At 42.1% G+C, this 15826-nt stretch overlaps 1 protein-coding gene across 1 annotated transcript in view; it reads right to left on the reverse strand.

Annotated features, from left to right (window-relative positions):
- PSMD1 (proteasome 26S subunit, non-ATPase 1) overlaps positions 1-15826 on the reverse strand; it is a 130284-nt gene that overhangs the window by 92436 nt on the left and 22022 nt on the right. The window contains exons 13-17 of the mRNA XM_070753819.1: positions 14730-14903; positions 13803-13914; positions 11271-11467; positions 10163-10258; positions 4954-5018 (exon numbers count right to left, since the gene is read on the reverse strand). Of these exons, the coding sequence (XP_070609920.1) occupies positions 4954-5018; positions 10163-10258; positions 11271-11467; positions 13803-13914; positions 14730-14903 (644 nt within the window). The remainder of the gene's footprint in view (positions 1-4953; positions 5019-10162; positions 10259-11270; positions 11468-13802; positions 13915-14729; positions 14904-15826) is intronic.

Below are 15826 nucleotides of genomic sequence, written 5' to 3' on the forward strand. Positions count from 1 at the left end.
ACTACAGCGGGCTAGATTAGCTTTTGCACAATGGTGGAAAAATGAAGACATACCACAGGATGGATTAATACTAGAGAAAATCACACACTGTGCAGAAATGACCAAATTAACACTAGAACTAAGAAACAATGACCAATCTCTATTTTATAACTGCTGGGACAACTTTTAGCATTGGTTAGAAAAAAAGAACAATCCGCCCAACGACTGTTAAATTTTGTTTACAAAAGATAATTATCTGGTGTCAAAGTTAATTCTATAAATGAGATACAATATAGATATATGTAAAAATTAAGTTTACTTACTTAAATCTTTTCTTTCTTTCACATTCTCTCTTCTCTTTCGTTTATTTATAATTTGGATTATTAAGCTATAGTGTAACTGGCTATAGAGAATATATATAGTTCATATTCTCAATACAGATCTGTCGTGCTTTCTATTGTCTATTGCAGTGTTTCCCAACTTTAGCCACTTGAAGATATCTAGACTTCAACTCCCAGAATTCCCCAGCCAGCGAATGCTGGCTGGGGAATTCTGGGAGTTGAAGTCCAGATATCTTCAAGTGGCCAAGGTTGGGAAACACTGGTCTATTGTATATCCTTTGTCTTTTTTTTCTCATGTATTTTGTATTGTCACTTGTATTGTCATTGCATTTATTTATGTAAATAAAATTTATTTTTAATTTAAAAAAATAAAAAATTCAGACACTTGTCAACTGGTTCGCATTTATGAGTGACCGCGACGTTCTGACAAGCAAAATCAAAGGGGGAAGTGATAGTCACTTCGCAACCTAACTAACCTAACGGGACTAACTTATTTATTTATTTTATTTTATTTATTTTCATTAAATTTCTTCGCCACCCAACTCCCAAAGCATTCCGGACGGCTTAGCAGCAGAATAAAATATTAAAAGCATCCAAAACATTAAAATAATTTAAAACCCATGCATGTCATATTTTCATGCACTCAAATTCATTGTTGCCAATTAGGAATTTTCATTATTTCAATAATTCCATTATTCTCAAATTGCAGAAGCAGAATTCATGCTTACACCCACACAAACCTCATTCTTTTGTGTGAAGTATGTAAACTTGGGTTGTCTGGCCCATTAGCTCTTCCAGTTGTCAAATCTGACATAAAGAGCCTTCCAAAATACAACTCTGAAGCAATTCTGCATTAATTCTGCATTATTTGCCACCAAAACACTGATACACCATTCTCATAAAATATGCATGCTTGTGTAAAATGAGAACTTGGGAGGTTTCAAAGCGGCTCATACTTAACATTTAAAATTACAAACCAATGGGAAAATGCATTGAAATGGATGGAACTGCCAATGAAATCATTTCAACTCTGCCTCTCTTATTCATGCAGGCGCAGTCTTTAAAAACAATACGAAGATAGCTCTTTGGATTTATTCTATGAGGATCGCCCAGAAAGTAAGGCACCACATTGTTTTCCTCAGCCTACAGTAATGGTACGAATGTGAAACTTTAAATAGACATTATTTGAATTGTCAGGTGTGTAAATTTTGCATTTCTTCAAACTAATAACGTAGCTGCAGCCATGTTTCGAAATGGTGTCTGTAAGTGACGTACGTTATAGGCAGCGTGTCGTCATTGAATTTCTCACTGCAGAGAAAGAAACTGTTGGGAACATTCACAAACATTTGTGTGCAGTTTATGAAGAATCTGCAGTCGACAGAAGTACGGTTAGTCGCTGGGCACAGAAGGTGAGGCCCTTAGAGGCGATTTGCACAGTGCAGAAATGGCTTCGTGACCAGAACAAGGAGTGGTACCGACAGGGCATACACGCCCTTGTGTCTCGCTGGAGGAAGCACATAGAACGGGACGGATATTACGTGGAAAAATAGGTAGCGTAGAAGAGACATTGTTCTTTCTTGTGTGGAAGTTTCATTGTGTTCAATAAATTATTGTTGAAGAAAAACAATGTGGTGCATTACTTTCTGGGCGACCCTCATATTATCAAATCTATGTCTATCTTTAATTGTGCAACTCCTGGACTCTATTTTTTCCACCACCAAAACCCTGCGGGAGAAAAACAACTGTCCCAAAATCATCCACCCTGTCGGGTGTGTTGCTCACACAACAAGTTGATCGCCACATTCTGAAACCAGCTCCAGCATTTAGGCCAGGTACAAAGGCAACCTTACCTAGAGCACCTTGTAGTAACTTGGGCATGAGCAATAGTGCCAATATTAAAAAAGGCAGGATAAAATTGTTAGTACAATGTACATAACTGGTTGGGGTTGGCAATCTATAAACAAACTACAAACTACCCCTAGTCATACAAACTTTTTGAGATATGAACCCGTGGTTTAAGATTTTTTTGCCTCTCCTTCCGAACTATTTTCACCTTATGAACCCGCTGCTGGCGCTGGGATGCCCCACCTCTGGACTTCCGTTGCCAGCCGAAGCACCCGTTTTCGCGCTGGTGGGATTCCCCTGAGGCTCCCCTCCATGGGAAACCCCACTTCGGGACTTCCATGTTTTTGTGGTGCTGCAGGGGAATCCCAGCATCGCAAAAATGGGCACTTCGCTAGCAATGGATGTCCAGAGGTGGGGTTTCCCAGTGAGGGGAGCCTCAGCGAAATCGCAGCATCGTGAAAACAGGCGCTTCAGCTGGCAAAAGGGGTGAATTTTGGGCTTGCACGCATTAATCGCTTTTCCATTGATTCCTATGAGAGACATCGTTTCGTCTTATGAACTTTCCACCTTACGAACCTCGTCCTGGAACCAATTAAGTTCATAAGACAAGGCATCACTGTATTAATGTATGTTTAAATGAATTATAACACTATAGCTTTAAGAGTTAGTGTTGCAGTTAACCATAAGAGGGAGGCAGAAGCCTCTCTCTACTACTCTCTGATTACTTGCTGCTATTTCTGATTTGTCTGTGCGACTATGCGGTAGAACTGTGTGTTTAAAAATGATAGTTTAATGTATTTTTTTAAATAATGCTTATAGTATTGTCAACGAAGCAGTGGAAGTGATGTGCCGGTGCCTGGAGGCTGTTGGGGCCTGGATGGGTGTCAACAAACTCAAACTCAATCCAGACAAGACGGAGTGGCTGTGGGTCTTGCCTCCCAAGGACAACTCGATCTGTCCATCCATTACCCTGGGGGGGGAATTATTGACCCCTTCAGAGAGGGTCTGCAACTTGGGCGTCCTCCTCGATCCACAGCTCACACTAGAGAAACATCTTTCAGCTGTGGCGAGGGGGGCGTTTGCCCAGGTTCGCCTGGTGCGCCAGTTGCGGCCCTACTTGGACCGGGAGTCATTGCTCACAGTCACTCATGCCCTAATCACCTCGAGGTTCGACTACTGTAACGCTCTCTACATGGGGCTACCTTTGAAAAGTGTTCGGAAACTTCAGATCGTGCAGAATGCAGCTGCGAGAGCAATTATGGGCTTCTCTAAGTATGCCCATATCACTCCAACACTCCGCAGCCTGCATTGGTTGCCGATCAGTTTCCGGTCACAATTCAAAGTGTTGGTTATGACCTATAAAGCCCTTCATGGCACTGGACCAGAATACCTTCGGGACCGCCTTCTGCCGCACGAATCCCAGCGACCGGTTCGGTCCCACAGAGTTGGCCTTCTCCGGGTCCCGTCGACTAAACAATGTCGTCTGGCGGGACCCAGGGGAAGAGCCTTCTCTGTGGCGGCTCCAACCCTCTGGAACCAACTCCCCCCTGAGATTAGGATTGCCCCCACCCTCCTTGCCTTTCGCAAACTTCTTAAAACCCACCTCTGCCGTCAGGCATGGGGGAACTGAAACATCTCCCCCTTGCCCATGTTGTTTTGGTATTAGATTGATTGTATGTGTGTTTTGTTTATTTGTTTTAATACTTGGGGTTGTTTTTGTGAATTTTTAGCTTAAAACTGAAATTGGATTGGTGGGTATTGGATTGTCATTATATATTGTTTTTTGTCTTGCTGTGAGCCGCCCCGAGTTTTCGGAGAGGGGCGGCATATAAATCCAATAAATCTAATCTAATCTAATATGTATTGAGAGAGGCTTATAATATTGTATATGTATTGAGAGTATTGACTGATGTAATTGTGTACAACTAGGATTGTTCTTGACTAAGCTATTTGCCAAAATGAATACCAATTATACACTGACTGTATCTGGTTATCTGAATTACTACTTGTATCTCTGGGCTATCAGATGGATATCTGCCACCTCCACGTTTCCTCTGTGCATCCTTGGTAACTGAAGGGTTACTCTGCACACTCCTTAACACTTAACAAAAATATTTCCCCTAACGAAGAAATTTAAAAAAAAAATGTTAAGGGAGGAGAAAACCAGCCCCCGTTTCCCCACTCAGAGCAGAAACTGAAGGAGGCAGCTTTTAAAAATGCAGAATTGGCAATCCATTCAAAAAGACTGGGTCAGACCGAGACTCCAGATAAGCAATACAATTAGGCAAATAGAAGCTTGACAAGATTAGCTCAAACAAACATCTAGGATTTGCATTTCCTCTTTTGCCTATAGAGCCAGCCACGACCCCATAGGAATCCCGAAGGAATAAAAACCCACCCACTCTAAACTCCATTTTGTCAACTGTCCCAGAATCATAATTATAAATAAACAGAATCTTTCTTTCCAATTAATCTCCATCTTGTTTCCAGCCCCTTTCTCCCACCTTGGAACTGAATTTTCCTTCCATCACCAGGAATCACCAAACTTGGCAACTTTAAGACTCTGGCACATACCAGTGTCTTCAGGTACCAAAGCTCTGCTGAAGCACCAAGGCACAGGCATATAATGCAACTCGGAGACCATCCCTGGAAGTGGGAAGAAGCTCCCAGCCCAATATCAGCAAAAATTGTATCAGTTTACACAGCAGGAAAGTTAAAAAAAAGATATTCAGAATGTCAAGAGAAAACTTTTTGGGTCCTACCAGGTTGCTGAAAACGGCGCTCGTACCTGAACAAAATAAATCCCAGAGATTCGACAGCCGCTCGCCTCACGTCATCGTTGACGTCACTAACCTATGGAGAAAAAAATAAATAAAATTGAAGTAGGCTAAATACAGTGGTACCTCTACTTAACAACTTTATTTGTTCCATGACCAGGTTCTTAAGTAGAAACGTTCTTAAGTAGAAGCAATTTTTCCCATAGGAATCAATGTAAAAGCAAATACAGTGGTACCTCAAGATACGAACCCCTCGTCTTACGAACAACTCGTGATACGAACCCGGGGTTCAGAAAAATTTTGCCTCTTCTTACGAACTTTTTTCGAGTTACGAACCGGCGTTCGGAGACTGCTAGGAAGCCGCGCGGCTGTTTTAAAAGGTAACAGCCGGGCGGCGGGGCTTCCAAGAAGCCTCCCGAACGCCGGTTCGTAACTCAAACAAAGTTCGTAAGAAGAGGCAAAATTTTGCTGAACCCCGGGTTCGGTTTGGGGGGGTGCTGGCAAGCCCCCCAGGCCGGCTGCGACCTTTTAAAACACCCGCGCCGCTTCGCAGCTGTCTCCCGAAGCCGAACGCGGAAGTTTGGCTTTAGCGTTCGGCTTCAGGAGACAGCTGGGAAGCGGCGGGGTGTTTTAAAAGGTCACAGCCGGCCTGGGGGGCTTCCCAGCACCCCCCCGAACCCCAAACTTTTGCCGAACTTCCGGGTTCGGGGGGGTGCTGGGAAGCCCCCCAGGCCGGCTGCGACCTTTTAAAACACCCGCGCCGCTTCGCAGCTGTGTCCCGAAGCCGAACGCGGAAGTTCGGCTTTAGCGTTCGGCTTCAGGAGACACCTGGGAAGCGGTGCGGGTGTTTTAAAAGGTCGCAGCCGGCCTGGGGGGCTTGCCAGCACCCCCCGAACCCCGAACCCGGGTTTGGTGGGGGTGCTGGGAAGCCCCCCAGGCCGGCTGTCACCTTTTAAAACAGCCACGCGGCTTCCCAGCAGTCGCCGAAAGCCGTTTTTTTTGCGGGGTTTTTTTTGGTTGCACGGATTAATTGACTTTACATTGTTTCCTATGGGAAACAATGTTTCGTCTTACGAACCTTTCATCTTACGAACCTCCTCCTTGCACCAATTAAGTTCGTATCATGAGGTATTACTGTAATGTGTGCAAACCCATTAGGAAAGAAAGAAAAGCTCAGAATTTGGGTGAGAGGCGGAGGAGGAAGAAGAGGAGGACATTAATTGGAAAGATTCTGTTTATTTATGAACAGAACCCACCAACCACATGATTCTGGGAGAGCTGACAAAATAAGAGTTTAGAGTGGGTGGGTTTTTATACCTTCTGGATTCCTCCCAGAGCAAAGGGAGTGTTTCTTTTCTCTGGGCACTGGCAGAGGTTTATTCCCCCTCCAAGCGCCCAGAAAAAGGAAAATGCTCTGTTCGCTCTGGGCTGCCAAAGCCTCCTTAAGCGCCACGGAAAGGCTCCTCTGGCAGCCCAGAAAAGCCCGAGATGGCCGGGATTAAAAGGGGAGTGGCAGGAAACTGGCCGGGCCTTCGTGCCGCTCTCAAATTTCCACAGAAATTTTTCCGGGCTCAGGTTCTTAAGTAGAAAATGGTTCTTAAGAAGAGGCAAACAAATCTTGAACACCCGGTTCTCATCTAGAAAAGTTCTTAAGTAGAGGTGCCACTGTATCTGGAAATTGCTCAACTAGAGCATTTATTAGAAACATCAATGGAATTATCGTATTGTTCGGAGTATAAGACACATCTTTTCCCTCCCTAAAAGGCTGAAAATTTGGGTGCATCTTATACTCTGAATGTAGTTTAAGCTTTTCCCCCCAGCCCTAATGAGACGCTAATGAACTTCCCGGCTCCTAATGGCTTGTGGGCTTTTTCATTGCTACTCCCTCAAAATAAGTTTTTTTCCAGCCCTTTGCAGGCTTGTATGTATGTATTTTATTTTATTTATTTTATTTATTTTATTTATTTTATTTATTTTATTTATTTTATTTATTTTATTTATTTTATTTATTTTATTTATTTTATTTATTTTATTTATTTTATTTATTTTATTTATTTTATATTTTATTTTTATGCCGCCCTTCTCCTTAGACTCAGGGCGGCTTACAACATGTTAGCAATAGCACCTTTTTAACAGAGCCAGCCTGTTGCCCCCACAATCCAGGTCCTCATTTTACCCACCTTGGAAGGATGGAAGGCTGAGTCGACCTTGAGCCGGTGATGAGATTTGAACCGTTGACCTTCAGATCTACAAGTCAGCTTCAGTGGCCTGCAGTACAGCACTCTATCTGCTGCACCACCCCGGCTCATCATTGCTACTCCCTCCAAATAAATTTTTATTCAGCCCTACCAGGGGATAAAATAATGTGCTGAAACTGACAAGACTAAGGATGCTAGCTAGATAAATACCTTGTAGGCAGATTTCCCCCCTTTTTTCCTCTCCAATAAACTAAGGCATGTCTTATACTCTGGTGAAACTTATACTTCGAAACATACGATAGTGCAGCTGAAATAAAATTGCTATCAGTTGGTTCTGAAAAGTAAGGTTTGTTCTCTATTTAGTGAGTCACTTCAAGGCTAACCTGGAAGTGGCTCTTTGTGATTATGAATAGAATTAAAACATGTAGTCTCACTTCAGGGGCTTATCATACTAAGCTGATGATAAGGAAAAGTCCCCTCTGATTAATTTCCAATTGACTAAAATAGCAACCAGCTGCCAAATTAATACCTATGGTCTACAGTGGGTTTTAAATCATAATTTAATGCAATATCTGGAAGACAGCACGGCGTTAGATACGTTGCTTTTCCTGCGGAATTATTATTTTACCACAATTCATTCATTCAATTTCTATTATTATTATTATTATTATTATTATTATTATTATTATTATTAATTAGATTTGTATGTCGCCCTTCTCCGAAGCCTCGGGGCGACTCACAAGTTACAATATGAACAATGCAACAACAAATCTAATTAATTAAAAAATTACGAACTAAAGTCCTAATATTTTAAGAGCCGGGGTGGCGCAGCAGGTAGAGTGCTGTACTGCAGGCCACTGAAGCTGACTGTAGATCTGTAGGTCAGTGGTTCAAATCTCATCACTGGCTCAAGGTTGACTCAGCCTTCCATCCTTCCGAGGTGGGTAAAATGAGGACCCGGATTGTGGGGTCAATAGCCTAGCTCTGTTAAAAAGTGCTATTGCTATCATGTTGTAAGCCGCCCTGAGTCTAAGGCAGTGTTTCCCAACCTTTTTTGAGCCGCGGCACATTATTCATATTTTCAAAATCCTGGGGAACACTGAACGGGGGGACTGGGGGGGGTGCGGGGGGGCTAAAGAAAAGTTTTGACAAAAAAAAAATCTCTTCCTCAACTTCACTCTATTTCTCCCTCCCTCTTTCTCTCTCTTCCTTCCTTCCCTTCTTTCTCTCTCTCCATCCCTCTTTCTTTCTTTCTTCCTCTCTTTTTTGCTCTCTTTCTCTCTCCCCCCTTCCTTCCCTCTATGTCTTTCTCTCTCCCTTGCTCTCTCTCTCTGCCTCTCTTGCTATCTCTCTTTCATTCTCTCTCTTTCGCTCTCTTTCTGTCTCTCTTGCTATGTCTCTTTCTCTCTCTCTCTCTTTCTCTCTCTCTCTCTGTCTCTCTTGCTATCTCTTTGTCTCTCTCTCTCTCTTGCTATCTCTTTCTCTCTCTCTTGCTATCTCTTTCTTTCTTTTTTTCTCTCTCTCTTGCTATGTCTCTCTTTCTCTCTCTCTCTGTCTCCCTCCCTCTTTCCTTTCTATCTCTCCCTCCCTCTTTCCTTTCTATCTCTCCCTCCCTCTTTCCTTTCTATCTCTTCCTCCCTCTTTCCTCCCTCCCTCTTTCCTTTCTATCTCTTTTCTTTCTATCTCTCTCTCCCTCCCTCTTTCCTTTCTATCTCTCCCTCCCTCTTTCCTTTCTATCTTTCTCTCCGTCCCTCAGCGGGGGCAAAGAAGAAGGAAGGAAGGCTGCAGAGGGCACCGAGGACAAGAGCACTCACTCACTCCCTCGCCCTCTGACTTCCCTCCCTCGCTGCTGAAGGGACGAGTGCGGGCACGCTGCAAGAAGGGGGTTTTTTGCTTTTTTTCCCCTTCCCCCGCCTCACAGGAGAGAGTGAGAGAGAGAGCAGCGCCCTGTCGGTTCCGAGCGCAGCCAGGGAAAGCGACCTCGAGCCGAGTGCGAACTGCGGGATGCGGCAAAGGACTCCTTGTCAACCAAAAAAGGGTGGGGGTGGCAAAGGCAAAGCCTAGGAGGCGGGGAAGGGAAGAGCGGGAGACCCCCAGACAGAACGGCTGAGGGGAAGGAAAGATGGAAGGAGGGAGGGATTGAGAAGCGAAGCCAGGGAGGGATGAGAGAAAGGGGAGCGGCGCACGCGCGAGAGGGGCGGGGCGTGCATTCCCAAAACGGATGGAGAAAGCCCTCTCTCGTAGCGAAAGCGCTCCCAGCCAGGGGGCTGCGAGAGAGGGCTGGGAGCGCTTCCGTCCCGAGGAGCTGAAGCTGCAGCCGCAGCCGCCGCGAGAGAAGTTGCGCCCCAAGGCAGGGGGCAGCGGCGGAGGAGAGGGGGCAGATTGGGCGGGGAGCTTGGCGGCACACCTGCCTGTGTCTCGCGGCACACACACCGGTTGGGAAACGCTGGTCTAAGAAGGGCGGCATAAAAATCGAATTAAATAAATAAATAAATAAATAAATAAATAAATAAATAAATAAATAAATAAATAAATAAAATATTAAAATCAATCAGCCAATTTCTAATAGCTAACCATCTCAGTCAATGGCTCTGGTGGCTTAGAATTTTAATTAAATTACAATTAAAAATATTAAAAAACATTTTACAACCCCCAAAAATACTTAAAAACATGAAAACCATCCAAATTGACCATTCAAAATGCATTGACGATGCCTACTCAAATGGTGACAAAACGTTTGCAACCAAATTGATTTTGCAACCAACGTTTGCAATCAATGGAATAGACGTTGCCTTCGGATTGGACTGCCATTTGTCAGAAACAGGGCCTCCTGCTTGAGCAGGGGGTTGGACTAGATGATCTCCAAGGTCCCTTCCAACTCTGTTAATCTGTAAAATTGCTAAACTCGGAGCTCAGGCCAGCAGACCAGCTACCAACCCAAATTACGAATATTCGAACACATTTCATTTCACTTTCTATCCCAATTCTCCTATGGTTTACTCCAAGAGTAAGGGGAACTCACCGCCACATGTAACAGACGCCGGATCGCTTTGTTGTTGCCTGAGCCGCAGTAAGCCATTGCGACAGTATACATCCCCGAACGGCGGAGAATTGGGTCCTGGGGGGGAAAGCAAAGCTTTAAAAATTTCACTGCAGGGAGAAAACAGGACCCTAATAACAGTCTTCGGAAGCATTTGGAAACTTCACATCGTGCAGAATGCAGCCGTGAGAGCAATCATGGGCTTCCCTAGGTACACCTATGTCTCGTCAACACTCCGCGGCTTGCATTGGCTGCCGATCAGTTTCCGGTCACAATTCAAAGTGTTGGTAATGACCTATAAAGCCCTACATGGCATTGGACCAGAATATCTCCGGAACTGTCTTCTGCCACATGAATCCCAGCGGCCGTTTAGGTCCCACAGAGTCGGCCTTCTCTGGATCCCATCAACTAAACAATGTTGTCTGGCGGGACCTAGGGGAAGAGCCTTCTCTGTGGCGGCTCCATCCCTCTGGAATCAACTCCCCCCTAGATTCGAATTGCCCCCACCCTCCTTTCCTTCCGTAAGATGTTGAAGACCCATCTATACCGCCAAGCATGGGGGGGTTAATTCTCCCCTTACCTTTCCTGACTCAATATATGACATTGGAATGATTGTTTTAGAAGTGTTAGTTGTTTAATGGGTTTTTTTTAATATAGTTTATATTTACTTACTTACTTACTTACTTACTTACTTACTTACTTACTTACTTACTTACTTACTTACTTACTTACTCATTAGATTTGTATGCCGCCCCTCTCCGTAGACTCGGGGAGGCTCACAACAGCAATAAAACAATTCATGACAAATCTAATAATAATATTGGATTTGTATTTTATTGTACCTATTATTGTTGTGAGCCGCTCCAAGTCCTTAGAGAGGGGCGGCATACAAATCTAATAAATAATAATAATAAGTCTAGCCCACCACTCAATCTCCAGCAGAGCTTCCATCCTTCCAAGGTGGGTCAAGTGAGGACCCAGATTGTTGGGGGCAAGAGGCTGATTCTGTCATCCGCTTAGAGAGGGCTGCAAAAGCACCAGGAAGTGCTATGGAAGTCTAAACACTATTGCTATTGCTAAACGGACTCACCTTATCTCTGCAGAGGCTCTCTATGAGGGCATCGGCTTCCTCCATCCTCCCGTACATCACCAGGGCAATGCCAACCGCCAAGCCCCGTAAGATCTTCTCGTGCTGGGTTTCCTGGGCATAGCCCACCATGTCCTCAATAGCCTGGGCATTTTTAGATCCCAGCATCACCAGGCCCAGAGCCAGACCGGCTGCTTCACCTTTGAGGGAGGAATAAATAGACAGGTGGACTTCTTTGTTTTTTAAAAAAAAGATTCTTAAGTGTAGTCATTCAAAATCGTGCCAACTTTAAGAGGTATGGACCTCAATGCCAAGAATTCCTCTGATGAGAAAAGTTTGAAATTCCCTTGGGGTTTTTTGACTTTTTTAAAAAAACACTATTATTTTATTTTATTTTATTCTTAGTTTTTAGTATTAATAGGTTAAATAAGGGCGTTTTAGCTTTATTAAAATGTATAAAAAGCCGCCCCGAGTCTGCGGAGAGGGGCGGCATACAAATCTAATTAATTAATTAATTAATTAATTAATTAATTAATTAATTAATTAATTAAGAAAGAAAGAAAGAAAGAAAGAAAGAAAGAAAGAAAGAAAGAAAGAAAGAAAGAGATGAAGAAGGCACTATGGCTTAATGTTTAATAAGCTAGAAATATTTTTATTTGTATTAAATATTTGAAGAAATATTAAAAATGAAATTTAATTATAAGATAAGGGCCCTAATGGTGAAATAAATGAGAAGGCAATTGGTTAATCCAGATGACAAAATTAGATGGCGCAAAAAAAAGTTATTGATACCAATATTAAACAGAATGAATGATTTTTTGTGATTATATATGATGTAGTAATCAAATCACCTTTTTTATTGTACTAAAAAGAGAAGTTATTTTGTATTGTATGTCTTGTGATGGAGGAGAAAATAAAAAAGAAAAGAAAATTACCAAAAAAGAAAAAAAAAAAAGAATTCCTCTGCAGGAGTCTCCGGAGAGGGGCGGCATACAAATCCAATAAATAAAGAAAGAAAGCCAGAAATAACGTATGATTTATTTTGTTTATCAAATTTTTAAACCAAACAAGGGCTATTTTAAAATTTGATAAATAAAATAAATTATACGTATTTCTGGCTTTTCTTCTTGAATTCTGGTGGAGGAATTCTTGGAATGTTTATAAAAATGTAAAACCGCCGAGGGCTGTTTTAAAATTTGATAAATAAAATAAATCATACATAGTGGTCATGGGTTTTGCTTCCCAGGGACAATTCTATCTGTCCATCCACTACCCTGGGGGAGGGGGGAATGTTTAAACTTCTCAAAGAGGGTTCGCAACTTTGATCCACAGCTGAGATTAGAACTTTATCTTCCGACTGTGGCAAGGGGGGGCGTTCGTACAGGTTCAACTGGTGCATCAGTTGTGGCCCTATCTGGATAGGGATTCTCTTCTTACAGTTGTTCAAAACCTCATCACCTCGAGTTTCAACTACTACAATGCCCTCTACATAGAATCATAGAAGATTGACGGCAGAAAAAGACCTCCTGGTCCATTTTTAAAATTTATTTACTTATTTATTTTATCCAATACACAATAATACACAATGAAAGTTATAGAGGATATAGTAGAGAATAAATACAATATATAGGAGAGACTATAGGACAGGGGATGGAAGGCACTCTAGTGCGCTTATGCACGCCCCTTACTGACCTCTTAGGAATCTGGAGAGGTCACCGTGGATAGTTTAAGGGTAAAATGTTGGGGGTTAGGAGATGATACTACAGAGTCCGGTAATGAGTTCCACGCTTCGACAGCTCGATTACTAAAGTCATATTTTTTACAGTCAAGTTTGGAGCGGTTAATATTTAGCTTAAATCTGTTGTGTGCTCTTGTGTAGTTGTGGTTGAAGCTGAGGTAGTCTGTGCTTATACTATTATTTTTATTATTAATTAGATTTGTTTATATTGGATTTGTATTTTATTGTATCTATTGTTGTTGTGAGCCACTCCAAGTCCTTGGAGAAGGGTGGCATACAAATCTAATAAATAATAATAATAATTTTGCACCATCTTTATTTAGAATGAAAGCACCTTCTCTAGAGAAAAAGAATGGTGGTAAGAATGTGGAAGAGACATGCTATTTCTCCTACATCAACACAAAGCAAACACCTGGGAGACCACAGCAGCATTGCTTCTAGAGAGCTGGACATGCTTAGAAAACATAGGAAAATATTCTCAAGTTCTCAAATACGAGGGTCGCCCAGAAGGTAATGCACCATTTTTTTAAAAAAGAACATAAGAATATAAAAAGAACCATGCTGAATCTGGCCAAAGCCCATCAAGTGCAGAATTCTGTGTCACACAGTGGCCCACCAATTGTAATAATAATAATAATAATAATAATAATAATAATAACAACAACAACAACAACAACAATAATGGTAATTTATTAGATTTGTATACTGCCCCTCTCCGAGGACTCGGAGTGGCTAAGCAGAAAGCAGAAAGAGAAGGCAAAACCTTCCCTTAGGCTTAGATGCCAGAACTAACTGACCTGTCACTGCATCGTCTTGGTACAGGTTGGTCTTCAGAAGGTCATAGACATCTTGGCGTGCTGTTCCCATGGCAGCCAAGCCGAGCCCCAGGCTTCCCCCATGGCGAACGATCTGCAAAAACAATAGAAGAATGAGAAGAAGGGGTCAAGCTATTCTCCAAAGCACCTGAGGGTGGAACAAGAAACAATGGTTGGAAACTAAACAAGGAGAGAAGCAACTTAGAACTAAGGAGGAATTTCCTGATAGTCAGAACAGTTAATCAGTGGAACAGCTTGCCTCCAGAAGTTGTGAATGCTCCAACACTGGAAGTTTTTAAGCAGATGTTGGATAACCATCTGTCTGAAGTAGTGTAGGGTTTCCTGCCTAAGCAGGGGGTTGGACTAGAAGACCTCCAAGGTCCCTTCCAACTCTGTTGTTGTTGTTGTTGTTACTACTACTACTATTATTATTACATTACTATGTTATTGTTATTGTTGTTGTTGTTGTTATTATTATTATTATTATTATTATTATTATTATTATTATTATTGATGGATGGATGTCTTTTAATATTGGGGTTTTTAATTATTGTACACTGTTTTATTTGTTGGGCACTGCCCTGAATTGACCAGGAGATGGGCAGCTTATAAATTGAATTGAATTAAATTAAATTAAAATGAACGCAAAACCCACTCCCTTCCACCCCTGGTGATGCTTCCTAGTTCAGTCACAAATCATCCACAAGAAAACAACCAAGCTCGGGGGGTATTAAAGGACCCCTGATTAGATCTTCTGGATCTTTTTCTGATTTAAGGGGTCTATTTTCCACCTTTAATTCCCACGATAGGGAACAGAGCTTTGGGCCAAGGGTCAGCAGCCCAAGGAACGCAACGCTGCCTGGCCTAAGGGCCTGATTGATGAGCTGCATTGGGTAGGGTAGCACGTACGTCGTTGCTGGCATTCTTCAACTGGTTCAGCAGGTAGTCGATGATGTCGCCCCCGTGGTTGGCGTGGATGAGCCCCAAGGCGTAGAGGCCGCCCCCTTCCTGATAGGCAGATCCCGGAGACGTGTCTTTGGGCAGGTAGGTTGCCATCAGCTGAAGAGCTTCCTTCTCATGACCCTAGGGAGCCCCCAGGACAAGACAGAAAGACAATGAAAAGTCAACCTCTTTCTCCTTCAAGCATTTTTCTTAAGAAATCACCTTTTTTAGACAGAATACACTAAAATTCTTTCTTGGCCCAATGTGATTGGACACACAAGGGATTTGTCTTTGGTGCAGATGCTCTCCGTATACATAAAAGAAAAGAGACATTTGCCAAGAGGGACAACACTTAATGATGGTCATAGGGGTCAAATAAGCAATCAGGAAACAATCAATATAAATATAAATCTTAAGAATACAAGCAACAAGTTACATCTAATTCTATTCTATTTTCCAATATCTATTCTGTTCTAGAAACATAGAAGATTGACGGCAGAAAAAGACCTCCTGGTCCATCTAGTCTGCCCTTACACTATTTCCTGTATTTTATTTTAGGATGGATATATCCCAGGCATGTTTAAATTCAGTTACTGTGGATTTACCAACCACGTCTACTACCAAGCATCTACTACTCGTTCAGTAAAATATGTTTTTTTTAACGTTGCTTCTGATCTTTTACCAACTGACCTCAGATTGTGTCCCCTTGTTCTTGTGTTCACTTTCCTATTAAAAACACTTCCCTCCTGAATCTTATTTAACCCTTTAACATATTTAAATGTTTCTATTCTATTCCATTCTGTTAATTCTAATTCTATTTTATTTTCCAATTTCTATTCTATTCATTCTATTAATTCTAATTCTATTCTATTTTCCAATATCTATTCTATTCTATTAATTCTAATTCTATTCTATTCTATTCATTCTAATTCTATTTTCCAATATCTATTCTGTTCTATTCTGTTCTGTTCTATTCTATTCCAATCTCAATTCTATTTTCCAATATCTGTTCTATTCTATTTGATTCAATTCAATTCTATTGTATTCTATTATTCGATTCTATT

This window comes from Erythrolamprus reginae, chromosome 5 (assembly GCF_031021105.1).
Source record: "Erythrolamprus reginae isolate rEryReg1 chromosome 5, rEryReg1.hap1, whole genome shotgun sequence".
NCBI lineage: Eukaryota > Metazoa > Chordata > Lepidosauria > Squamata > Dipsadidae > Erythrolamprus > Erythrolamprus reginae.